Source organism: Bombus fervidus, chromosome 12 (assembly GCF_041682495.2).
Source record: "Bombus fervidus isolate BK054 chromosome 12, iyBomFerv1, whole genome shotgun sequence".
NCBI classification, from domain to species: Eukaryota; Metazoa; Arthropoda; class Insecta; order Hymenoptera; family Apidae; genus Bombus; species Bombus fervidus.
The window spans coordinates 7,874,707-7,898,093 of NC_091528.1; the positions used below are offsets into that span (position 1 = coordinate 7,874,707).

The 23,387-nt window shown below is 30.1% G+C and overlaps 7 protein-coding genes across 8 annotated transcripts; 4 read left to right on the plus strand and 3 right to left on the minus strand.

The window, feature by feature from the left end:
• Positions 1–130: 130 nt before the first annotated feature.
• Positions 131–1,490, plus strand: Trsn (translin). Its single transcript, XM_072013841.1, has 5 exons — positions 131–310; positions 616–715; positions 773–988; positions 1,058–1,137; positions 1,195–1,490. The coding sequence occupies exons 1-5, from the start codon at positions 239–241 to the stop codon at positions 1,423–1,425; spliced, it is 699 nt and encodes a 232-aa protein (XP_071869942.1). The 5' UTR covers positions 131–238; the 3' UTR covers positions 1,426–1,490.
• LOC139992708 (glyoxylate/hydroxypyruvate reductase A) lies at positions 1,215–3,698 on the minus strand. The gene is given in 8 exon segments (XM_072013838.1): positions 1,215–1,737; positions 1,824–1,979; positions 1,981–2,189; positions 2,273–2,308; positions 2,311–2,374; positions 2,376–2,483; positions 2,486–2,649; positions 2,998–3,698. Coding segments are annotated over 8 exon segments (954 nt in total). The 5' UTR covers positions 3,095–3,698; the 3' UTR covers positions 1,215–1,617.
• Positions 3,699–4,123: 425 nt separating this feature from the next.
• Positions 4,124–13,055, plus strand: E(pc) (Enhancer of Polycomb). The gene is made up of 10 exons (XM_072013818.1): positions 4,124–4,697; positions 5,510–5,648; positions 5,741–5,982; positions 6,068–6,324; positions 6,410–6,545; positions 6,629–6,931; positions 7,173–7,324; positions 7,403–7,537; positions 7,613–8,581; positions 8,678–13,055. Exons 1-10 carry the CDS (start codon positions 4,545–4,547, stop codon positions 8,793–8,795), a joined length of 2,604 nt encoding a protein of 867 aa, XP_071869919.1. The 5' UTR covers positions 4,124–4,544; the 3' UTR covers positions 8,796–13,055.
• Positions 13,056–15,241: 2,186 nt separating this feature from the next.
• LOC139993256 (fanconi-associated nuclease 1) lies at positions 15,242–19,524 on the plus strand. The gene is made up of 8 exons (XM_072014814.1): positions 15,242–15,670; positions 15,761–17,226; positions 17,317–17,448; positions 17,513–18,034; positions 18,102–18,516; positions 18,599–18,721; positions 18,876–18,987; positions 19,116–19,524. Exons 1-8 carry the CDS (start codon positions 15,557–15,559, stop codon positions 19,133–19,135), a joined length of 2,904 nt encoding a protein of 967 aa, XP_071870915.1. The 5' UTR covers positions 15,242–15,556; the 3' UTR covers positions 19,136–19,524.
• Positions 18,759–20,323, minus strand: LOC139993258 (NAD-dependent protein deacylase sirtuin-5, mitochondrial). Its single transcript, XM_072014817.1, has 5 exons — positions 20,084–20,323; positions 19,790–20,004; positions 19,584–19,726; positions 19,320–19,470; positions 18,759–19,083 (listed from the first exon to the last, which is right to left on the minus strand). Exons 1-5 carry the CDS (start codon positions 20,321–20,323, stop codon positions 19,029–19,031), a joined length of 804 nt encoding a protein of 267 aa, XP_071870918.1. The 3' UTR covers positions 18,759–19,028.
• LOC139993257 (methionine aminopeptidase 1D, mitochondrial) lies at positions 20,262–22,399 on the plus strand. 2 transcript variants are annotated; one of them, XM_072014816.1, is made up of 7 exons: positions 20,262–20,384; positions 20,483–20,615; positions 20,687–20,926; positions 20,993–21,184; positions 21,285–21,435; positions 21,498–21,608; positions 21,720–22,399. In XM_072014816.1, the coding sequence occupies exons 2-7, from the start codon at positions 20,580–20,582 to the stop codon at positions 21,908–21,910; spliced, it is 921 nt and encodes a 306-aa protein (XP_071870917.1). In that variant the 5' UTR covers positions 20,262–20,384; positions 20,483–20,579; the 3' UTR covers positions 21,911–22,399. The 2 variants fall into 2 exon arrangements, with proteins under 2 accessions (XP_071870917.1, XP_071870916.1); XM_072014815.1 differs by lacking the exon at positions 20,262–20,384 and having other exon boundaries at positions 20,428–20,615.
• Prosbeta7 (proteasome subunit beta type-4) lies at positions 21,911–23,322 on the minus strand. Its single transcript, XM_072014818.1, has 5 exons — positions 23,158–23,322; positions 22,695–22,901; positions 22,479–22,625; positions 22,217–22,415; positions 21,911–22,125 (listed from the first exon to the last, which is right to left on the minus strand). The coding sequence occupies exons 1-5, from the start codon at positions 23,286–23,288 to the stop codon at positions 22,036–22,038; spliced, it is 774 nt and encodes a 257-aa protein (XP_071870919.1). The 5' UTR covers positions 23,289–23,322; the 3' UTR covers positions 21,911–22,035.
• Positions 23,323–23,387: the final 65 nt, after the last annotated feature.

The following is a 23,387-nucleotide window of genomic DNA, read 5'->3' on the forward strand; positions in this document are numbered from 1 at the left end:
TTTTTTTATAAGGATAAGATGAGAATATAAAGCAGCAAATTATGATTAACTATAAGATATTTATATTTTACAATGAATACATTTTCAAAATTTAGAATTTGATAATTACAATGATGCCATCTATCGTATGAATTGTTTACTATCGTGTGTATACATATCGAATTGTTATTAAGTGTTTTGCCCAAATACTAACGTACATTGTCTTTGAAAAGATATTTTACAAGGAATAACGAGAAATATGGGTGAAAAAATAGCAGAAATCTTTAATTCTTTTCAGAGTTACCTAGTCAACGAAGAAGTATCGCGTGAAGTATATCCTAATAATATTTTACTAATATTAAAATTATGTGACAAGATAACGTAAATGCTAAATAATTGTACTACTACTTTAAAAAAATTTTCTTCCTGTTGATTAATTCATAGTTATAAACAAAGTGGATTATTTCTTTTTAAATACATATTTATCCTTATGTTCATTCTGTATATGTTTTAGGTTAAGATACATTAACACTTTTTTGTTTTTTACCATTATGAATTTTTTAAAGTAATGAATTTTAATATTAATTAAGGACATACTATGTATAAAAAATGATTCAAATTCTTTTTATGCTAAAGGAAATCCGTGCTATTGTAAGAGATCTTGAAAAGAACTCCAGGGACATTTTGATGATATTACAAAACATACATAATGAAGATAACATGAAAGAAAGCATGAGTATGTGTTTAATGAATCACAAAATTATCAAAGTAGTTATTATTTTTTTATTTGCAGTTGTATATGAATATTGTACAACATCAAGGGCATTGTTTGGACATGTACGTAGCAACTATGCAAGACTTGCACATGTCGTACCAAACAACGAGTATTACAAATATCATGATCAATGGCGTTCTGTGACACAAAAATTATGTTTCTTAGCATCTTTAATAATATATTTAGAAATTAAAGTTTTACTTAGCAAAAACACTGCTGCAGAAATGTTAGGAAGTATGTAATTATTTAAAGAAATTTCTTTCATTTATTTGTATCTAATATATTTCAATCCTGTACATGTAGTTAGTAATGATAGAGAGGATGGTTTCCATTTGGACTTAGAAGACTACCTAATGGGACTATTACAATTGTCTGCAGAATTGGTAAGCATATTGTATAACACATCTGTTGCAATTACTTATTTGAATATTATATTTCAGAGTCGTTTTGCTGTAAATAGTGTCACTAATGGTAATTATGATCGACCTATAGAAATAGCACGATTTATAAATGATCTAAGTGCAGGCTTTAGACTCTTAAATTTGAAAAATGATTCTCTAAGAAAACGTTTTGATGGCTTAAAATATGCGGTTAAAAAGGTAGAAGAAGTGGTTTATGATCTCAGTATACGAGGTTTGAAACCAAGTTCAGCTATTGAAGATACAAAGTAATTATTTTTAAAAAATATTATTTGCAAGTAACATACTGTCATACATAATAAATTATTGGAGCAACTGTTTTCTTATTTATAAATTATAATAATTACTTACATTTATGTTAATTTTATACTGAATCAACAATATCTAAAAATTTGATACAAAATTCTATGTATAGTCAAACTATTCAAGCACTTAATAACTTTCTTATAAATTTGCTATATTTTGCAATTTTGCACTTTTAATATATCTTTGGTAATTTTAAACAAAATATTTTGCTACATTTTTGGCACAATTTACACCTGAGATGTGTGGTGTAATGATAACCTGCATAAAAATATTTTCTATTATTTTCTAATATATTAGTTAGAGAAAATTGGATTTAGTTTTAATCAATGTATGTATGTAATTACTTGTGTTAATGTCCACAATTTACTTTCTTTTGGCAATGGTTCTTCTGTAAAAATATTTAAAATTGTTCCTGAAATACATTGTTGCTCAAGTGGGTTTAATAAATCTATCTCTTTAGTTATTGTATCTCAACCTATATTGATAAGAACATTGGCCATGATTTTTACAATTCTATAATATATTTCTGCTTAACAAACCTAGAGTACTAGATGTAGATGGTAAAACATCAATAATATAATCACAATTTGTTAGCATTTCAGACAAATGTGCAATTGTTCTATGTTCATCAAGATAATTTAAGTTTTCTTTAAGTGGTGTTCTCATCACTTCCCATATGGTAGCTTCAAACATTTTTAATTTTTCTGCAACTTCAAAAATTAAAAATATTTTTATATAAAGTTAACTGGTATTTCTACCGCTAATAACAAAAAACACTTCATAATATAATTACTTGTCTTCTCAATATTTCCTAAACATAGAATACTCCAAACAAATCACAAATAAGTCTTTGATCAGAAATTTTCCCATCCGTTATACATTCTTTATCTTTTTGAATTTTGATATTGCTGTCTCTGATTACATTCAAAAATAAAAATATGTGCAATTACATACTCGGACATAGCTGAAGCTAGACTTTTGTCTGAGAAACATGCAACTGCATAATTTTTATCTTCTTATCTCTCAGATTTGAAACTAGTGATTTGATACCAGCCCATGTTGTTTGTGACCATTTTACAGATGGTAACTTATCTGTATATGGTAAAAACAAATCACAATCAGCTACAACTGTATCTGCACTTTGTAATTTTAACAGTGTATCAAATTTATCTGAAAGAAAAAAAAAGACGAGTTTCTAAATCTATGAAGAGACATATTCATATTGTATAATTAATGTTTCTAAGAACAAAAACACGGGAAAATCTTATCTTTAAGTCTTCTGCAATAAAAGATTAAGAAATTATTACGCGTAAGTTGTAAAATATATTAGAAAAATGCATTGAAAATTTAAATTGGGTGGATTTTCCGCCAATATCTGAAACCCAAATGCGCAAATACAGTACTCAGCATATCGTAGTAGTAGTGCGTTTTAACACGTGCTTGCTGCGAAAAGGTCTCTTGAGCTGAAAAATTACGAGCTCTACGGGTATGAAAGAAAGTGTATGTCAAAAGTAATACCTGGCAAAACATCAAATATTGTTAAGTTTGGAAATTGAATTCGAAGATGGTAAGATAACCTAGGAATCACAGAAAGAATTACAATACTCTGCGTCATGTCGATACGCGGGAATATGATTTAACTTCAACCAAAGGTTCCTTCAACTAAATAAAATATTCTACGATCAACTATCGTTATAACTGATTTCAAATTAATGGAATTAATATCTAACTTTAGATTTGTTGCTTCGACATGTTGCACCAATACATCTAACCTAAGTTTCTATTCAAGCGGAAGGTATTAACACTTATACTTTTTTATTTACATTTTCCATTTTATTTTTACTTTATTAGTCTCTACAATATAATAGTAGTATTATTGCCAAATTTTTTCGAACTCGGTTTTCTGTTTACATTACATGAGGAAATTCCAATAGCGAAAATATCTTTTTGTGTTACTAAGAGTTGGAATGTATTAGAAAGGTATCTAATTAAATTAAAATGTGCTTCATTTTAATATCGAAATTGTAAATAAAAAGAATAAACAATAACATCTAATAATATCAACTAATTTCCAATTCTTGCACTCCGTGAAAGATTTAAAATTTAAAATATCCTCGCATACGCGACGCGTGCGCAAATTAAAGTCACTTAAAATACAAAACATAAATGTATGTAAATACTATCATGATATCAGAAAGTATAATTAAGTCTTATCACCATTAATTCTTCTACGTTGCTATCAAATATATAAATGTAAATCTTGCAATTAATTCCATTTTTTTTAAATCTATGTTTTCATAACGCGATGAAAAAATGTCAACCTAAGTACTGTTAAAAAATACACATATAAAATTTTTTGCTGTAAACCTGTAACCGAATATTAATTAATGTTTACTTTTTAACGATACCATATAATTAAAAAGTCTTTGATTTATTTTTATGAAATATTGAGTGATAGGTTAAGAAAGCCTTAAAAATTTCGACGCCACCAGACAATGTTATAAGTTGCATAAACGAAATATACATTTCTGGAAACTATCAAAATGTATGTGTAGTATTTAATTCGAATATTATTATAGATTGACAAATATTTTGAAAGATATTTGATTCGATAGAGTTTTGAATACTCTGGTAAATCGAAGGGAGTGTGAACGAGGCTTATAACAAAGGGAAACGCGAAGCATCCAATAGACGCTCGTGAGTCGACCGGTGGCGGTAGCAAGCCGATTCCCGCGCGGCGCACGTCGCATCGCGGAACTGCTCGAGCTGAACGTGTTAAATGGCTGTGCGTCGGCCATGATGGCTTTGAGCAGGGACCGTGTCACGCAAACATGTTTTCGAAGTGATATATCTCGTTTGGTGACTGAGTGACCGTGTTCCAGCGCGATGGCCGGAGAACGATGAGGCCCTGAGCGCTCTCTGTGCCGGGTATTACGGCCGCAGGGCCCCCAACCAGGCCCAGTCAGGTTCACGTTCCTTAAGTCCGAGGCCCGAGCCGACCCGACTGGCCTCACGGTTCGACACCAGCCACCTCGGTTGTCAACACGCGAGCCAGCCGCCTCAGGATGAGCAAGCTGTCGTTCAGGGCCCGTGCCCTGGACGCTTCCAAGCCCATGCCGATTTATATGGCTGAGGAACTACCGGATCTGCCAGATTACTCGGCCATTAATCGTGCTGTGCCCCAAATGCCCAGCGGCATGGAAAAGGAGGAGGAATGTGTAAGTCGAACGTTCAACCTTCTTCCAGCATGTTTTCCCTGTCCGCCATCTTACTCTCATCTACATCTTCGTAAACAACCGATAGATGGCACCTTTCTTTACCATTATTATGTCTAAAAGTTCCTTATTTTTATTGTTAAACGTAATTAATAAAAATATTTTATATGTTATTGTTGTTCCTCATACTTCTGTACACCTTGTTATGTCACTATTGACAGTTGTCAGCTTTGTATACTGAAGTAACGATGGAATCAAAATAGATGGTTTAACGTTGCTGTTCAACGTACAAGAATTTTTTAATTTTCAGTTTTTCTAATTATTACATTCTTTTTATAGCATATTATGTTTAGTAATATAATTTTTGTATGATGATTGTTTCTTTCTGTTCCTAAATATGTAAATAATAAGCACTTAATAGTATGTTGTCATTATATAAAATAATGGTATCTTATTGAAACAACGCTAATAATGTATATCTACTGATATGTTGTGTAGTATGATTTTCACGTTATTTAGTTGTCTATGCTTATACTTTATGTATTTTAAATATGTCATTTCCATTATTTCCTGTTTTATTCTTATTTTATCAATATATTCAATGTATTTGATTGACCTTCATTAAAATATATGTTTAAATGTTATTTTGCAAATATATATAACATATTATTAAATATTATTGTACATTATAGATTTGTGTATAATATTTAAATTTTCTTATTCCTTCTTATAGTAGCATATGAAAAAGCAAAAGTTTAAATAATTTTTTATTTTATCAAATTTCATATTATTTATTGTACTAACTGTTTGTGTAGGAACATCACTTGCAAAGAGCAATATGCACAGGTCTGATCATTCCTACCCCTGAGGTAACTGATTTAACAGATGTGGAAGCTTATGACAAAATATATCCAGCTGACTATAGGCTACCTCGTCAACTTATACACATGCAACGTAAGAGAATATGATAAACAATTTTTAATATTTAGTGATCAATATTATTGTATATATAACAGATTTAATAATTGTATTCAATTTTTCTGAAGCTTTTGCAATGGAACAAGATATTCCAGACTATGATATGGATTCAGAAGATGAGAAATGGGTTGCAGTACAAAGTCGTAAGATGGACTTAACTCCTCTTCAATTTGAAGAAATGATGGATCGTTTAGAGAAAAGTTCAGGACAAACTGTAGTAACTCTTAACGAAGCTAAAGCACTTCTGAAAGAGGATGATGATTTAATTGTTGCTGTGTTTGATTACTGGCTCAATAAGCGTCTTAAAACAGTGAGCTTTTACATTTTATATATGTAATGGTTAATAATTACTGATAAAATGTTATTAACATAATTGTGTCCTTTCTCTGTCTCAGCAACATCCTCTTCTATTAACGGTTAAAACAGAGCATCGGTTTGGTTCAGCTGCCAATAATCCTTATTTAGCGTTTAGACGTAGAACGGAAAAAATGCAAACGCGTAAACATCGTAAAAACGACGAAACTAGTTATGAAAAAATGCTGAAGCTCCGTAGGGATCTTAGTAGAGCAGTTACCCTTTTAGAAATGGTTAAAAGAAGAGAGAAAACCAAACGAGAACATTTACATCTTACAATTGAAGTATATGAAAAAAGGTATGGATGCGATTTTCCAATTTCTTTATATTTCCCTCTCTATAGAATTAGATTTCGAATATTATATAATTAATGAACTTTACAGATATCAGGCACAAGACTTTAACGGACAAATATTGGCAGAAGTATCAGCATTGAAGACACCAAGACCTGCTTTTGCTCCACTGTTCACAAATCAGTTTGGTGTTCATCAAAATTGGGCAAATAAAGTCTGTAGTAAAGTGAGTACTTCTTTAAGGTTCCATATTACTCTGGTATTGAAAAAGAAGTTTTACTAATTACAATACATTATTGTTTATTTTAGGATGATGTAGTACCCAGGAAAGAAAAAAGACAATATAAGAAGCGAAAGCATAAAACCGATAGCAGGGGAGGAAATTTGGAAGATAATGGTGTACGGGGTGGAACAGGTAGTGGAGGTGGTCGAGGAAGTCGGCCTGGTGTTCTTGGAAGCGGGCTGGACCCGCTAATAAGTTCAGACGAAGATAGTCCGCTCCCATCTCATTCACATTCTCAGCCCTCGGTTCCTTCAGATCGCGATGATGAAGACACTGCTGATGAGGGTCAATTCACTTTCCGACGAAATAGAAATAGCACTTATCTACCAGTGAGTGCTGCTAAGTTGTTCCAAATTTTTATTTTCTATGTACGATTCCTTCTGACATAAACACACGTAAACCGAATATTGTATGTATTTGAAACAGGACTATATATTGTTTAATTTTACACAAGCTGTTTAATGTATCATGGGTGTCAATGAAAATCGTTACGAATTATTTTAAAAGTGTGGAAATAGTCTTAAAGTTCTTTTTTTCAGGATTGTAGATATAGAGATTTTCTCTTTGCAGCCTGTATCAGGTGGATTTGGAAACTGGCCTTGGTGTGATAAAAGTGAAGGGGGCTTGGCTGATAAGAAGTATAGGTTTGCACTGACCAGTATCAGCAAACCAGTACCGAGATGTATTGGTTTCGCGCGGCGGCGAATTGGTCGGGGTGGCAGGTGTGATATCTAAATATTTAGAAATAGCTATATAAAAGTGATTTCTCTTAATATCTTTTAATATTATGTCACTTTTAGAGTAATATTGGATCGCTGTTCTACTGATATGGATGATATGTGGTCTTCTCTAGACTTTACAATACATCAACCAAAACGGGAACCAGTGGAATCTGATACAACTGCCACACCAACAATTCCACTCAAGAAGGAATGGTATGTTGAATGACAGGACATAGAAATTTGATCTTAGTATAAATGAACTAATTTATAAATTTATCTGCTACAAAGGTTACACTTCCGACCAAAGACTCCACCTGTGTCAGTGCATAGTCCAAGTGAAGAAAGTAGTGATACGGACTCAGATATAGAGCCAACATTAACTCCATCGAAACCGCTTCCATACCCATTCCCACCTGAAGCGACATCTATCTGTGTGGAAGTAGAGCCCGAGCGTGTAGGAGATGAACCACCTTTTACATCAGAATTCAATATCGCTGATTATTTCTCGGTGGATACGCTATCGGACTTCGATCTTGCCGTTGCGAGTATAACCGGTAGTGCGTGCATCAGTGGTCTATCGGATAATAACTCTAACGATATGCGGACAGACGAACTGGGTAGTTCACATTTTGTTGTGACTCCACTACCTAGCAGTCTTTTGGCACAGCCTGCAACACAACAGAGTCGGCCTCAGTGCAGTGGTAGTGGTTTTAGTGTTGTAAATACTTCTACGAGTTCTACAGTCCCGTCGTCTTTCTCGTGTACAACCAACCAACCGACAACGTCGAGTGTAGTATCTACGCAATGCGTAAGTGGTGCTACTGAGACACAGTCGAACCAGTCTAAACAGCAACAACATAGACAATTACCAAACAACAGCAATCCTGTTTCCATTCTGTCTAAATCCTTGACTAGTCCAACGAATAATAGGAATGGCGGTAGCTGTGGCAGTGGTAGTGCTGGAGTCAGAGTGTTTAGTGCAAGTACCACAACTAGTGGAACAATTACAAACTTTGGCAATGGACATCAAAATGGGCCATTGTCTCATATAAATAACTCTAATAATCTTTCAAATAGCACTCACGTCGTGAATAATCAGTCAACGATAGTTCTGCCACAAAAACATCCGCCGTCCACTCTGCTACCTGGCTTTATCACACAGAGCAAATTGGCGAGTCTTGCAAGGCAGCAACAACAGACGCAGAGTCAGGCGCAACAAATCCCAACGTCCGGGGAAATTACGCTTAATAGTAATAGGTAAGCATATCCATTGTTCAGCTACATAAGTAGAAATCTAATATCTTTGACTACTTTGAAAATATTTGTTATCAACGATTCCATAATTGATTATAGTGAAAATTTGGATATGAAGGTGGATGGAGTGGAAAATGCAACTTGCGATGGTAAACCACAGCAACAGCAGCTTGTACGGGCAAATAAAACAAATTCATTAGCGATGGAAGTGACATGATGCCTGCTATCGGCACCCCTGTTGCCGCCAATACGTCACTGGGGGCTTCGCTAACTTTACCTTGCCTATGTCTGTCTACCTTCTGGAGACTGAACATACACTACGTGCTCGTTAATACGAAATGCGGTACGGCTAGATTGCAGAAATACTCTGATCAGTTGCCTGTTACAGCGATGACAACGGAACAGTGTCAATTCCATTGCAAGTACCAAGTTGTTTTGACCATGAAATAGACTATAATTTATTTCTCTAAGTCGTTTGTTTCCTTGCTACTTGAACAGTCACAATTATTCGAGGCAGTCACAGTGTTTCATTAAATCTTTATAAGGAGTAGTTCATTTCTTTTTGGTATATTAAATTTAGTATTACTTTCAAACTGTTGTTATGTTTCTTCATTTCTTGATATAAATATCTTTTTAGATGTTAATAGATAAATATAAAAATAATATAATGTACATACTCTTTGTTTTTTGAAACAAGAAATAGTTTTGTTCAACGCAAGGGAACTTTTATATTTGACAAAATTATAGCCTCATTTTTATCAAAAACTTGGCAGAACTCCTTTCTCATTTTTTTACTCATATGCAAATGATATCGTTGAAATATGTTTAATGAAGTTACTAAAATCATATCATAGGCTTTCTCAAACACAGCATTAATTATTTTTATTCCAGAAGTATTACAGAGAGATTTTCATTTGTTTTTTTTTAGAAATTTTGCATGTTTGGAATACATATTCGTATTTTTGACAATTAGATAAATCTGAGAGAAGATAATGACTAGTACACCATAAAATATTATAAAAGCTAATTCTAAATTACATTATTTTGAAATATGAAATTTAAACTTTTGGCGGATAGTATTTCTGTGTGTACATTTATGATTGTAAATTTTATTTAAATGATATAAACTAGAGATAGAGTAGATACCTCTTGTGAACAATGTATAATAAATCTTTTATAAATAATCTTAATACATATTGTTTTTTCAAAACTCTTAATGAACTGAAATTAATTTGATTTACTGTGGATTTTTATGTTTATTTCAATACTATATACAATATTTATGTATATAACATAAATTCAGTTTATATATAAGGAAGTATTCATCTTATTTCTTTACAAGTATGTTAAAATAGTAGTATCTTAAAAGCTTTCAGGCTGTGAAATAATGAAACTATTAACAGTAATAATCTCTATATTAGCACATAATAAAGGAGGTTCTAATTCTTTTATAGTTTTGAGGAGCCACACATTTCTATTTCAGTAACATACATTGAATTAATATAGATGTAAATATAAATATAAATCAATATTTATATTTATATATAAATATAAATCTTAATGTTGCGTTTGAGAAGCGTGTATCATGAAAATCTATATTACATTTTGACAAGTTCATGACACTATGGTTAGGATTTATAATATCTACACAGAGCATGTAAAAATTTTCGTCTTTCAATTTAGTAATTGCGAGCTGTGGAAATAAGAATAACGATTAATGAATTTATTTGCCATACAAAATATGAAAGAAACGATTTTTTCTGCATAATGATATATTAAATTTTATTAATTAGCTTGCAAGTAAATTGATTACTCATTTTATGCAAAAAATTGGCATACAGTGAAATTGTGTACTATTAATTTGTTAAGTACTTTAAAGCAAGATTTAAGTAACAGTATTTTGGAAAATGGGTATATCTTATATATGTATATTCATACCAGTAGAATTCTTTACAAAAAATTGATACATTACATAAATATTAGAATAATAGCTGAGTCTGTATTTAAGCTTCAAATAAGGGATTATCAGCTTCCTGCTTAAATCAAACATGTAACGTCGTATCAATGAGTACTATTGTCATACAAAAATTTAGTTGTTTATGCGAACAAACAGTTTTTGAAATCTACTGGTATAATTATACGAAAATTGAGTTTGAGGTATTTTGGCATTTACTGGTACATAAACCATATACTTTGTTACATAATTTTGCAGATAAAAAGAAAAGTTTAATTACCACTAGATAAAACTAACATGAAAATGAAAATAGTTACTGAATCTGCGCATATTTTTATGCGCGTTATTCTCTTCCTCTTAGTCTTTCTGCATTATTGCCTCCCATTCCATGTAACTGTATATCGAGATAATACATTAAAATATAAGCATTGAAAAAAAAATAAGTTAGCAAGAAAATTGACAATATCGAGATTCTAAGATGTTTTTATTTGATAATTGATGATACGAAAGAAGCAATTGTTTTATTTGAAAGAATGATTAACATATTTATTACAATTACACATTTCATATTTCTGTGTGGCTAATAGGAAGGATACCTATAAAAAAAATACATATAGTTACTTAAAATAGATTATTAAATATATGAGTTTAGAATTGACGAAATTCAAGAGTATCTGTCGCATAATTGTTATTATTATTTAGAAAAGGTTTCATTCACATATGCAACACATTGTCTGTTGTTTATTTGAAATTTGTAGGCACTGATCAAGACGAATAATATCCTAGCCACTTGGACTGAAGATTTATAATTTAAGTGTATTACGAACGGCCATGGCAAAGTCTTTCAGGTAGTCATTCATTTTCCAGACTTGAAGCATAGAAATTTTTTCCAAGTATGCAATAAAAAAGTTTTTTCGCGAGCCGTAATACGAGATCAAGAGAAAAATATAATGGTGCAAATGTTGCAAATTCTAGAGACTTCATGAAATCATAATAAGAAACAAACAAAAAAGATATATTGTACATATAAAAATAATTACGCTTATTGTATCTCTTACTTTTAGGTAATTAACTAAAAAATAACTGTAATTAATGTTGTTGTGGTAGGTGCACAGCGATGTGTATGAAAATTTATGAATTCGGGACGATTTTAGAGGAGGAGTAATAAAGAAATTTTATCCTGGATAGGACTTATTATTTTGTTAAGAATTTCACTCGCCTGTATATTATATAACATTTTGTGAAATCTAATTTCTGCCACATTTGTATATATACTTTAGGTATCTGATTATTTCTCTCGTCTTTCTCAAACTCACCATTGAACATGTAGTGCTATTTCACTTTTCTTAATTATATTCACAAATTTTCAATTAAGTCGTATTTCATTACCTTTCTCATTATTTTGTTTCTTTTCCCACATTCATATCTTATGTTTCTTTGCAAAATTCATTTATGAAAAGAAGAAAATATCTTCCGTCACATGACTTTGAGAAAGACGAGTGATATTATGCGGAAAAATATTTCCAAGAATGTACTTGTAAAAATCATTTGTTTATTTTAGTTGGAACGCTTTAAACGAAATATAGTGGTACATGGATTTTTATATAAAATTTATTAATGTTAAAAATATTGACCCAATAGCCATTTTACAAATGAAACGTCGAAAATCTTCAAAGGTTTGATCGCTCCAACCAAAGACTGAGTTCGCTTTACATTTTCTGATTTGGCAAACACGAAGTTTCATCGATAACGAGGCCGATATCTCGTTGCTTTTAAGTAATTTATGGTAAATAAGCTAAACAATATGGTAATCAAAGTATTACTTAGCAATATTTGTGAAATGTTTTATTATCCAAGAAAGTTTTTGTCAAATGATTTATATAGTTAATCGATGTGATTCAGAAAAAATAATTCGGTCGAATTGAGTCGTGAGACTTCGTGTTTACCCAATTTGTTGCATTCGCGGAAAACAATACTGTACCATGTAAGTAGGACTAAGCCGAATCAATGCAACTATTTAGAGCGATCGAACAAGACCTATAATCGTTTCGTGTGAAAAAAAAAAACAAATTATTAAGAGAAAGAATGAGCTTACAAATATAATGTTCAACGTGAAGCTCTTAAAAAAGTTCTGAGTGTTAAAAAAACTTTTACGATAATATCGACAGGTGTCGAAATGCGGTGTATCTATTATACGTGTATTTTATTCTGTGAATACAGTAGGACTTCTATGTCGCTGTGCGACAGGAAGATTTAATTGGAAAAAACGCTCCAACCAAAGCTCCAGTTTGAACGAAAGTTTGACGAGAGTATAGAGAATTTTTCTCAAGATTGTATAGTCGGAGAACGTAAAGGGAAGATGTATCAAATTCTATATATGTAGAATGTTTGATCTAGACAACCCTTTTATTTGTTCTTCGATACATACATCATCTACTCTCTCGTCCCCTGATAACACCTTTCACTGAGTGCATGTATCAAATTTAATTTGATCCAAATAAAATATCATCAGATATAAATTAAGGCGTGAATTATATTTATTGCTTATAAACCGTCGAGATCTAACAAATAAAAATTACATTCCTAAATTTATTTGCCTGTCTCTCTCTTTTTCTCTCTCTCTCTCTCTCTCTCTCTCTCTCTCTCTCTCTCTCTCTCTCTCTTTCTATAATTCAGATGTGCTTGTAATTTTGTAGTACATGCTTTCTGCAATAATAATAATAAACTAAATTCTTTTATCGACGGAAAGCGAGAAATATTTTGAATAGAATAGTCAAAAATGCTTGCATTTATTTGCCTTTTCATATTTTTAGACAAGTAGAGATGTTATCAGGTAGATGAGTTGTTTCCTATTAATTACATATAAAAATTTAAATTCAATTATAATTTAGCATTAATGTCTATAATAAATGTGATTAACACTTGAATCTGTTAGTTAATGTAACTAATTGAATGTGTATATATTATATATATACATTACAATTTGATTATTAAACATACCCAGATTGTGTAATTTCAACAAATTGGCAAAATTATAAACAAATTAATTATCGTACGTTATTCAGGTAAAAGAAGAAAAATGAAAAAAATAGTTCTTCAACATAAAACATATATATGTGATATACATCTATGTAATTCATGTCAACAGGTCGAAGTCTACTTTTTATTTTATCTATTGTATTTACATTGCAATCACATTATAATGAATGTTTTACGTATTATACGACAACACAGTATTTGCTATACTAACTATTAAAATATATAAATGATTTGTTTCCTAAAAAATCGTAGGTGAAGAAGGAACAGGGCGCAATTGCATTTCACATATAACGCTAACAAGAAAATATTCGTAACAAACATGAATTCAACAAAATTTAAACAGGCAAATATTTTAAAATAAATTCTGATTATATCGCGTAGCTTTACTTTCCTAGCTGAGAATAATTATAAAATAAAATTTGTTTACGATGATGCTTTGTACACTTAATTCTTGCTCGAGGAACTTGAAAGAAATAGAAGAATTACATTTTCTTTGTACATTTTTTAAAATAAATTTGTTCACAGGTTCATTCTTTTATAAATATCACATTCATGCTATATAGAATTCTATACAATTATCTTGTGTAAAATTTCGAAAATAGAATATTTTATAACTGTTTATTATGCTTCAAATATGAGGAATTTTTGAATTGAAGGTTATATACCTTTTTTTATTTTTAGGATAATCAGATAAAAATGCCAGCAAATATGAATATTGTTTTATTTATTTGTATATTTTTTATTATAACGTCGACTTTAACAAACTTTATATATAGAGAATGTTGTTACAAATTAAAGTGTTAGAAATCTGTTTCTCGTCAGAGGCATTATAATCTACAGAATTTTATACCTAGAAACTTATAATTCTGACTATTTCTGACTAATTGATCTCATTATATACTCATTACTACGTCCTTCGCTGCTTAGTATAGTATGAATAGTACTTGATACTAAATTATATAATTGTACTTATTGTAAACATATTAGATTTAAAAAAGCAAAAAGTCAAATAAGAAATTCCTTCCGGTAATAAAGCCATATACGTATGTATGTATAGATACATATGTATGTCGTAAATCATATGGATAAATATGGCGGCAAAACATTGGTTTGGTAAACATCTTATTTAAGACTTCTGTTAAAATATATTGTAGTAAGTATATACAATGTTTTATGGAAATGAATACGTTTTATATAATTTTTTATGTGTGATACATACAATGTCAGTATAAACCTTATGACAAAGAAGTTCTTTTTATCAAAGTTATTAATAAACAATTATTGCTGGCTACAACAGAACAATTTATTTTGCTAGTGCAATGCTGATCACAAGTGGAATTTTACTTAATTTGGGCATTCTGTGTATCTTTGATATACATAGAAGCAGAATTCAGGAAGAAGTGAACAAATCGGGTGACGTCGTTCCTTTTCTACTTCCGTCTCGAAAGAGGAAACAATTCGCGGGAAGAAAAGAAGCCGCATATCTATCAGAAGTCTATGTGTTAGTCAGAACTTCTGAACGCGTGTTCACTGAAAACTGAACTATAGCCTTATCTATATTCTACATATACATACATTATGTAGGTATGTATGTGCGTATGATAGGTGCGTATCCATATAAGTCAGAACCCGCGTTCGTGAGAACATATGAGAATGTAGCAGTGTAACACGTACATTTACTTCTCTACAATCAAATATCATTTATTATAATGCATAGTATAAAATCATCGTCATTCTATAATATGAGTCACGACTAATTAGTCAGAGGTGTCTTTTGGGTGTGGTTTAGTCTTCCTCTTTATGTTATTGATAAAAGTAAAAAAATTGATATACATCTGTGGAAAATAGAAGCATTTATTAAAGTGATAGTTTTTTAATATTATATCACGCTCTATTTGTATATGTAATAAAGACCGTCAAAGATTAGCATGGACAATAATCATTTAAAAAGTGCAATTATTTTATTGTGAGGCAAATATAAAACAATGTCGCAACAAACACGCATTGATGAATTCTATAAATCAATCGGCAAACAAAAATCGACTGTGATTAATGTTAAAAAATGTGCTAGGTCAAAAAGTGTACCTTATTCAAAAAGGGTTAGCTGACATTTATATTCTTTTTAACTATTCTTTTTATAAAATAAGGTATTGTATGAAATTAAATTATTCCTTTTTTTACTTTTATAGAGAAAGGAGGGAAATGAAGAAGCAAACGTTTCATTGTCAGAAAATAAACAATTGGATTGTGTAATTCTATATGAGAAGTTGAATAAAATGCATGATGTTAACTTAAATGATGCAAAAATAATTCAAAATAATGTTCAAATAGCAAGCAATAATGTATCATTGTGTGGAAATGATTATTTAGGAGGAATATCACAGCATGAACTTGATAAAGAATATGAACTACCAATGATTAATACAACAAATGAAATACAAAGAGAAACTTTAAATGAAAATGGAAATTATTTGATAACATCAAATAACAAGTTAGAAAATTCTTCAAATTTTAATGGGCAGACACCACCAAATAATATTAGTATGAAATTACAAGAAACACCAGAAAGTGAATCAAGAAACAATAGTTATATGAAAACATCATCACCTACTATTAAAGACAATTGTCATTTAAAAGATACTCCAAATAAGAAACTAAGAACTCCAGATAAAAATATTTTTCTATTTAGAAATTCTGACAGCTCAACACCTTCCACAACACCTAAAAAATCAAATTATACTTCCAAAGTATCACCTGATAAATCTCTAGGAATTAGTCCAAGGAAGAAACTATTTGGTGAAAATATAGATACTGACATTTTAACTGAGGCTATTAAATGTATGAATTTAGCAAGGCAAGAAGTTTCACATAAGTTTGATCTAACGAGTATATATTTAAAAAATACATTTGATACATATAGTAACATAGATAATAACATAAATAGTGAAGTTGCAACAAAGTATAAATTAAGTGACATAAACTTATGTGATGATTTGAATTCAAAAATTTTATTTATTAGTATTTTCCTTGTACTTTCTAATCCTATCAATTGTAGTTATTTCGATGGAGATGAACTTGATTTTATATTTTCTATAATCACGCTTCCTAAAGACGCTCAAATGTTATTGGCAAGAATGATAAAAAGAAAGAGGACGTGGTTTAGGAAAAGTAGTATAGTTTACCCAGAAATAGATACAGAATTAAAACATACTTTTGAAATTCTTGCTTCACGATCTATTTGTAGTTTCGATATTAAAAATGAGAAATTAGATACAATAATTGAATTATTGCAAGTAACTGAAATACAGCAACTTTGTAAAAAAATGAAAATTAATCCTAAAGGGAACAAAAAAAGTAATATCCAAAAGTTATTACAATTCACGAATAAAAAACCTTTGTTTCCTGGAATGAAGACTCCAGCTAGTATTTTATATGATTCAATTTTAGAAATAATAGATTTTTGTGTATGCATAAATTTCAAAACATGGAATATTATTGAAAAGATAATAATACTGTTGATGCCACATCAAGATCCAGCAAATAGTCTGGCAGATACATTTCATATGTTATGTGATATTTATTTAGGGAAAATAATATTCCCAAAAAATTCTGGACATTATTTTCCAATATTTTCTTCCAGTTTACATCTAACGAGGTAAACTTACTTTTACAAATTAGCAATAGATTTAAAAACAGAGATAAGTTTTTATAATTTTCATTGACCTAAATTTATTTGTATTTATAGTTATGTAGCAGTCAGATCTGTATTATCTACAACATTACAATATATAGAGAAAAAAAATTGGAAAGAAGTAAAAAATAATGGCAACTATGCTATGGATATATTAAAAAGTTTATTGGAGGATGAGTCTTTAAGGTAATTTAAATTCTACTATTGTAATGAAAAAGGTGTTCAATAATCTCAACTTTAATTTTTGTAGATTAGAAAATTCTGTGCTTCCTAAACATGTTACTCGTTATATGCCAGCATTTGTATGGATGAAAATACTTTCCATATCTATAGAGGCATTTAAGAAGGATAAAGATAAAAAGGCCAAAGATGGAAAAAACGGAGATGAAACAAACGGAGATGGAACAAACAAAAATAAAAAGCAAGCGGTAGAGATCTTATTGTTTTTATTGGAGCAAAATTGTTATATGGATACATGTAAAGGGAAATGGTATAATGAATTAGCTCTCATTGAAATGTATCACCACAAAGACTTAGAAACATGTGCATCCATTATAATAAAAGCCTTAAATACAGAAAACATAACACAAATAGATAAAATAAATCTTATAAAAAGAGCAAGAAAAATTGTGAAGAGGAAAGATGGGATTGAACCAAGAACGAGAGATACTCTTAATAAAATATTATGTAATCATTATAAATTGGAGAATGTTATATCATCCATGTTCTATCAGAACATGTCCGTCACTATATACGCCGCAGAAATGCCAAGGTAAATTTAATTATATATGTGTTACCTTTTTTATTTTTAGATATAATGTGAAATTAAATTGTTCTAGAAATACTGCAGGCAGTAAAAGTACTTGGTGTATAAAAAGTGATACTGATGGTCAAAGTTATGGATCGGTAGAAGATGTTGCACTCCATTATTATCAGAAACAAGGATTCCCTAATGGATTGCATTGTGAAGGTGCATTACCGATTACTCTATTTTGTACTTTGTTTTGGGATGAATTGTATGATGTGCATGTTCCTGGAGCATTTTCATCACCATATCAACAAGCTCCGAGTGATTTATTTACAGGCGAATTCTATGAAAATAGGAAAGAAAAAATAGATATAAAACTTCAACTTATTGGTAACTTCAGTTCTGAGTTATTAGGCTCTTTCATACAAGAAAAGTTCGCGGAATTTGGACGTTATCAATCGATAATGTCATCAAATCCAATTAAGTCAGATAGTTTACAACTGAAGGTGCATATTTTACTGGTTCTATTGTTTTATCATCCAATATATCATAATACTCAATAATGCACAATGAAAAATTATTTTATAGCAAATAGTATATTGTTTGGGAACTCAGGGTGTAATAGGGATTTGTAAACGACTGATTGAGAATTTCAAACTTTGGAAAGCTGGATTTCCAGATTTAATTGTATGGGATTATGATACCAAAAGGGTGAGTATTTATTTAATAAATAACATTGAGAAAAAAATGTTAAGAAATATATTTTTATTCATACTTTTATTCATACATTTTACAAAAAATGAAATTTCTTATAAATTAATATTTTATTCTTTTTTAATTTCAAAATACATATTTTTTCTTAAAGTATAAAATTATAGAAGTGAAAGGCCCAGGAGATGCCCTTTCAACCAAACAACAATCATGGTTGGAGTATTTACACGATCTTGAACTAAAAACCGAAGTATGCCTAGTACAAGGTAAACTATTATAACTTCTATGTTCGTTTAACTTTTGGGAATCAAGGTTCTAAAGCTTCTGTCACAGTAATGGTGCAGGGACCTTGGAAATGGTACCTTTAAATAATGCATATATTATTTTGTTGCAGATATTATGTCACATAAATAGTTCAAGTAAAAATGTACAAGACTTTGAAGACTATTTATGAATGTTTTACATGCATTTCGATATCTCAGGATTGTCACAAGATATAAGATTTTGAATATATTACTACATTTTATATTTTCTTACATTGCATGTATATATCTATTTTATCTACAGAATGTTTGCGATAATTATAATTTTAACTTACTCGAAATAGTTCGTAGCGGGAGTTGTTTCTAAGTTAAATTCAGCAACAGGAATTCCACGTTGTGCTACTTGCGGTGCGAACATTGCCGCAGGGTATACTATAGATGAAGTACCGATAATCAAGCAGACGTCACAGTTTTCAACGGCGGTATCTAATATTTAAATAGAAGACATTGTTATGTTATTAAAAAGTTATTTTATCTAAATGTTATAATTTATTGTTAAAATTTTTAATGCACATTTATATAGATAGAAAAATACTCACAAGCTTGTTCCAGTATATAGTCATCCAAATTTTCACCAAACCATACAATGTGTGGTCTTAGTAAACCTTTACAATCTTCTTTTGCACATTTAGGTAAATCTTCTTTTGGAATATCAGAAATCATAATATTTGGATCTGGCGACCTATTTATTTATTTATTTATTTATATTAATAATACCTATAATAAGATATTAAAGATATCTTACCCCTTTCCCTCTAATGCAGGACATATTGGAATATTCCTATTTACAGCAATTTCATGACAAATTGTACATCTAGTTTTATACAGCGAACCATGAAGCTCCACTACATCCTTGGCTCCTGCCCTTTGATGAAGTTCATCGATATTTTGTGTTAGAATTGTAACATTTTTACCTTCTTTTAAATAACGATTTTGAAAAACTGCAATTGCTTCATGAGCCTAAAAACTTAATTTAATGTAATAATTTTTTAAGAAATGTGTATTAATCAGAAATAAAAAAATGTACTTCTTAAAATACCCTATTAGGCTTAGCTTCACTCGCCACTCTTCTACGATATTCGTAAAATTCCCAAACTAAAGAAGGGTTTGCTGCAAATGCTTCTGGAGTTGCAAGATTTTCAGCTTGATATTTTCTCCAAAAACCACCAGCACCTCTAAATGTAGGGATACCAGATTCTGCAGAAATTCCACTACCGGTTAATATTAACACGTTCTTTGCGTGCGCTAATATTTCACGAAACGATTTCATAGTATTCATGGTTTGTGAATGTAGATTTTTCAAGGTTATTTTATCGAACAATTCTTATATCAGCTGATTTGTACGTAGTCAATGATGTGACATCAAATTTCAGATTTCTTTCAATTCATTAATTTAAATAAACTCCATATACATATCTTTCTAATAGATTCTTTTTAGGAACAAGAATGAAAATTATAAATATAATAAAATCATAAATACGGAACTTTTTAATTGATCTTTTGTTTCAAATTATAATTATATAAATACCCCAAAAATGTTTCTCAGAAGCTTTTTTAAAAGAAAACCCAAAGTACGTTTATTTCAAGAGAACAGTGTTATTTTATATTATCATACAACCATTCAGTGTAATAATTTTTTTAGACAATACCACGTAAATTTATAAATAATTCTTTTGGAAGTTACGAGGTTATTGTACCATGGGAAGTTTCTGAAATTAGAAAAGTACCACCGTATATCCCTAAACCTTCTTACAGTCAATCTTCAATACCTCGTGATGGTCCAAAAAAACCCGAAATTAAAGATAAAAATCAAATACAAAGTATGAGAGACAGTTGTAGCTTTGCTAAAAAAGTATTAACTCATATTAAACAATACATAAAGGTATACAATAACTACAAACATGAAATTTAATTAAGAGCGTAGTTTAAATAATAATCTTTATTTTAGCCTGGTATAACTACAGATGAATTAGATGCAATAGTCCACGAAATGATTATAAGCAATGGAGCTTATCCTAGTCCGCTTAATTATAAAGGATTTCCAAAGTCAATATGCACTAGTATTAATAATGTTGCTTGCCATGGAATTCCAGATAAAAGGCCATTAGCAAAAGGAGATATATTAAATGTTGATGTAACAGTTAGTAGAATTAATATATTATATTATAATATATATTTTACATACATATTTTTGAATTTATAAATATAAAAATCCAAAGTAATATTTTATTTCTTTTTAGGTATATTTACATGGTTATCATGGAGATTGTTCAAAAATGTTTGAAGTGGAAGAATGTGATGATGAAGCTAAACGTTTAATAAGTGTAACAGAATTGTGCTTAAAAAATGCTATTGATATTTGTAAACCTAATGAAAATTTCAATAATATAGGTAATGATTGTAATAATCTGAATATGTTGTAGGATTTTTATATGCTCTCTCTTAATTTTTAGGGAATGTTATAGAAGAAACAGCAGCTAAACAAGGATATTCTATAGTGCCAATATTCGCAGGACATGGTATAGGTACTTATTTTCATGGGCCACCAGATATTTTTCATTTTGGTATGTTGCTGTTTTGGTATAATGTATAAACATACTAAGGATTTAAATATTTATTATATTATATTTATATTATATTATATTTAATTTATAAATGTTTTATGTTATTATTAGCAAATAATTTTGATGGAAAAATGTTACCTGGGATGACATTTACTATTGAACCAGTTGTAAGTCAAGGTAGTGAGGAAGTTAAAATTCTAGAAGATGGATGGACAGCTGTTACAATAGATAATGCACGAACTGCACAATGTGAACATACCATTTTGATTACTGATACTGGTTGTGATGTATTGACTCATTAATCTTGGAAATTTACTTTTTATTGCCTTAAATACATCTTGTAAGAAAAGGTTATACAATGAAAGTTCGTTTAATAGAATCATATTGTAAATACATTTTATTAAGAAAAATTTATTTATATTTATCTTTACATAATAGCAGGCCCCCAGTAACTATCTAAAGTTAATGGTCCTTGTATTTCAACACCTCCCTCTCTTGTGATTATTCCAAGTTGATACTAAAAATTGAGAAATATAAATATTTCCTATAATGTAACATAAGTATAAAATAGTATAAACATAAGGTTCCGATATAATTACATAACTTACTTTTGGGAAAGATCGTGCATCTCTATAAAAAAGAACTTGCATCACTTTGTATAGAAGCTCAACTGCTTGTTCTTTAGTCATTTCTTTATTTTCTTCATAAGCTTTTCTTAAGATAGGCGTTGCCATATATGCACCATATCCAGTTGCTATTACTGGGTCACTATAACCTGTGCCAAGTTTATCCACAGTACCCAGAAACCTAAATGGGGAATGAAAAATATTATGCATGTATATAAAAATAAAAGAAGAACAAAATACTTACAGTTTATCACCCTCCAAACCACCAATAATGAAATTATTCCAAAACGGATCAAAACGTGATCTTCTATTGTACATTACTTGAGTTAACCAACAGTGAAGAGCTTTTGGTTTTAAAGATAAACCATCATCCAAACATTCTTCTTCAAGACTATAAGAAGTAAAAAATTATAAAATTATCATAAAATAATAATTACATATATGTATATATAAAATATACATTTTTCTTTCAATGTTGCTCTTCAAGCACTGATAATCAGCATAATCTCCTCCTGCACCAAGGATAATATTGTCATTGACTTTCATCACACGTTCAAGATTCCTAAATCTAGCCAATGATCCATAGGAACCAAGAATATCTGCTGCTATAAGAACACCATCTTTAAATTGGATTCCAACTACAGATGTACCAGTTGTCATAGGGGTCCTATAAAGTAATAAAACACAATTCAATTTACAAAAAAATGAAGTCGTAGAGGTTGGAAAGATTAGAAGAATTAAATTAAACAATATAATCTAAATTTCATATGTTTTCTATCGAATCTTTATTTTATTAGAATATCGAAAACTTAAATACTTTAATTACTAGTATATGCTTATTAATTTTTATGAAATTGGAGATGACATGCAATATTTAAAAGAAACTTTCTAAGGCAAATTGAATAGATGATAAAGCTTTTTACTGTGATCTTTGCAATCCTCCGACATCAGAATGTGTAGAACCTCCCGGGAAATGATAAAATGCACCAGGTGCAGGACCATTTTGCCACAAAGGAGCTGGAGTATACCAATCTGCTTTATTCAGAAGCGCCATGTTTCTTAGAAGTTTGAAACACTTTGAAATGTCATTTGGTTGAAGTATGATCCGAAGCCTGAACGACAAGTTTGCCTTTCAAAAAATAGTTCCTAAAAT

What these genes read in the sequence shown, in the direction of transcription:
- Trsn (XM_072013841.1), top strand. Translation starts at nt 239, where the DNA reads ATGGGTGAAAAAATAGCAGAAATCTTTAATTCTTTTCAGAGTTACCTA. An exon ending in TGCTGCAGAAATGTTAGGAA is followed by an intron (nt 989 to 1,057) that starts GTATGTAATTAT and finishes CTGTACATGTAG; the next exon opens with TTAGTAATGATAGAGAGGAT. An exon ending in TACAATTGTCTGCAGAATTG is followed by an intron (nt 1,138 to 1,194) that starts GTAAGCATATTG and finishes ATTATATTTCAG; the next exon opens with AGTCGTTTTGCTGTAAATAG.
- LOC139993256 (XM_072014814.1), top strand. Translation starts at nt 15,557, where the DNA reads ATGTCGCAACAAACACGCATTGATGAATTCTATAAATCAATCGGCAAA. An exon ending in TTGGAGGATGAGTCTTTAAG is followed by an intron (nt 17,449 to 17,512) that starts GTAATTTAAATT and finishes TAATTTTTGTAG; the next exon opens with ATTAGAAAATTCTGTGCTTC. An exon ending in CAGATAGTTTACAACTGAAG is followed by an intron (nt 18,517 to 18,598) that starts GTGCATATTTTA and finishes ATTATTTTATAG; the next exon opens with CAAATAGTATATTGTTTGGG.
- LOC139993258 (XM_072014817.1), bottom strand. Translation starts at nt 20,323, where the DNA reads ATGAATACTATGAAATCGTTTCGTGAAATATTAGCGCACGCAAAGAAC. An exon ending in CTATATACTGGAACAAGCTT is followed by an intron (nt 19,471 to 19,583) that starts GTGAGTATTTTT and finishes TTTAAATATTAG; the next exon opens with ATACCGCCGTTGAAAACTGT. An exon ending in CCCGCTACGAACTATTTCGA is followed by an intron (nt 19,084 to 19,319) that starts GTAAGTTAAAAT and finishes CATTATTTAAAG; the next exon opens with GTACCATTTCCAAGGTCCCT.
- LOC139993257 (XM_072014816.1), top strand. Translation starts at nt 20,580, where the DNA reads ATGTTTCTCAGAAGCTTTTTTAAAAGAAAACCCAAA. An exon ending in TTTTTAAAAGAAAACCCAAA is followed by an intron (nt 20,616 to 20,686) that starts GTACGTTTATTT and finishes TAATTTTTTTAG; the next exon opens with ACAATACCACGTAAATTTAT. An exon ending in TGAAAATTTCAATAATATAG is followed by an intron (nt 21,436 to 21,497) that starts GTAATGATTGTA and finishes CTTAATTTTTAG; the next exon opens with GGAATGTTATAGAAGAAACA.
- Prosbeta7 (XM_072014818.1), bottom strand. Translation starts at nt 23,288, where the DNA reads ATGGCGCTTCTGAATAAAGCAGATTGGTATACTCCAGCTCCTTTGTGG. An exon ending in AGCAACATTGAAAGAAAAAT is followed by an intron (nt 22,626 to 22,694) that starts GTATATTTTATA and finishes TACTTCTTATAG; the next exon opens with TCTTGAAGAAGAATGTTTGG. An exon ending in GGTTTGGAGGGTGATAAACT is followed by an intron (nt 22,416 to 22,478) that starts GTAAGTATTTTG and finishes TTCCCCATTTAG; the next exon opens with GTTTCTGGGTACTGTGGATA.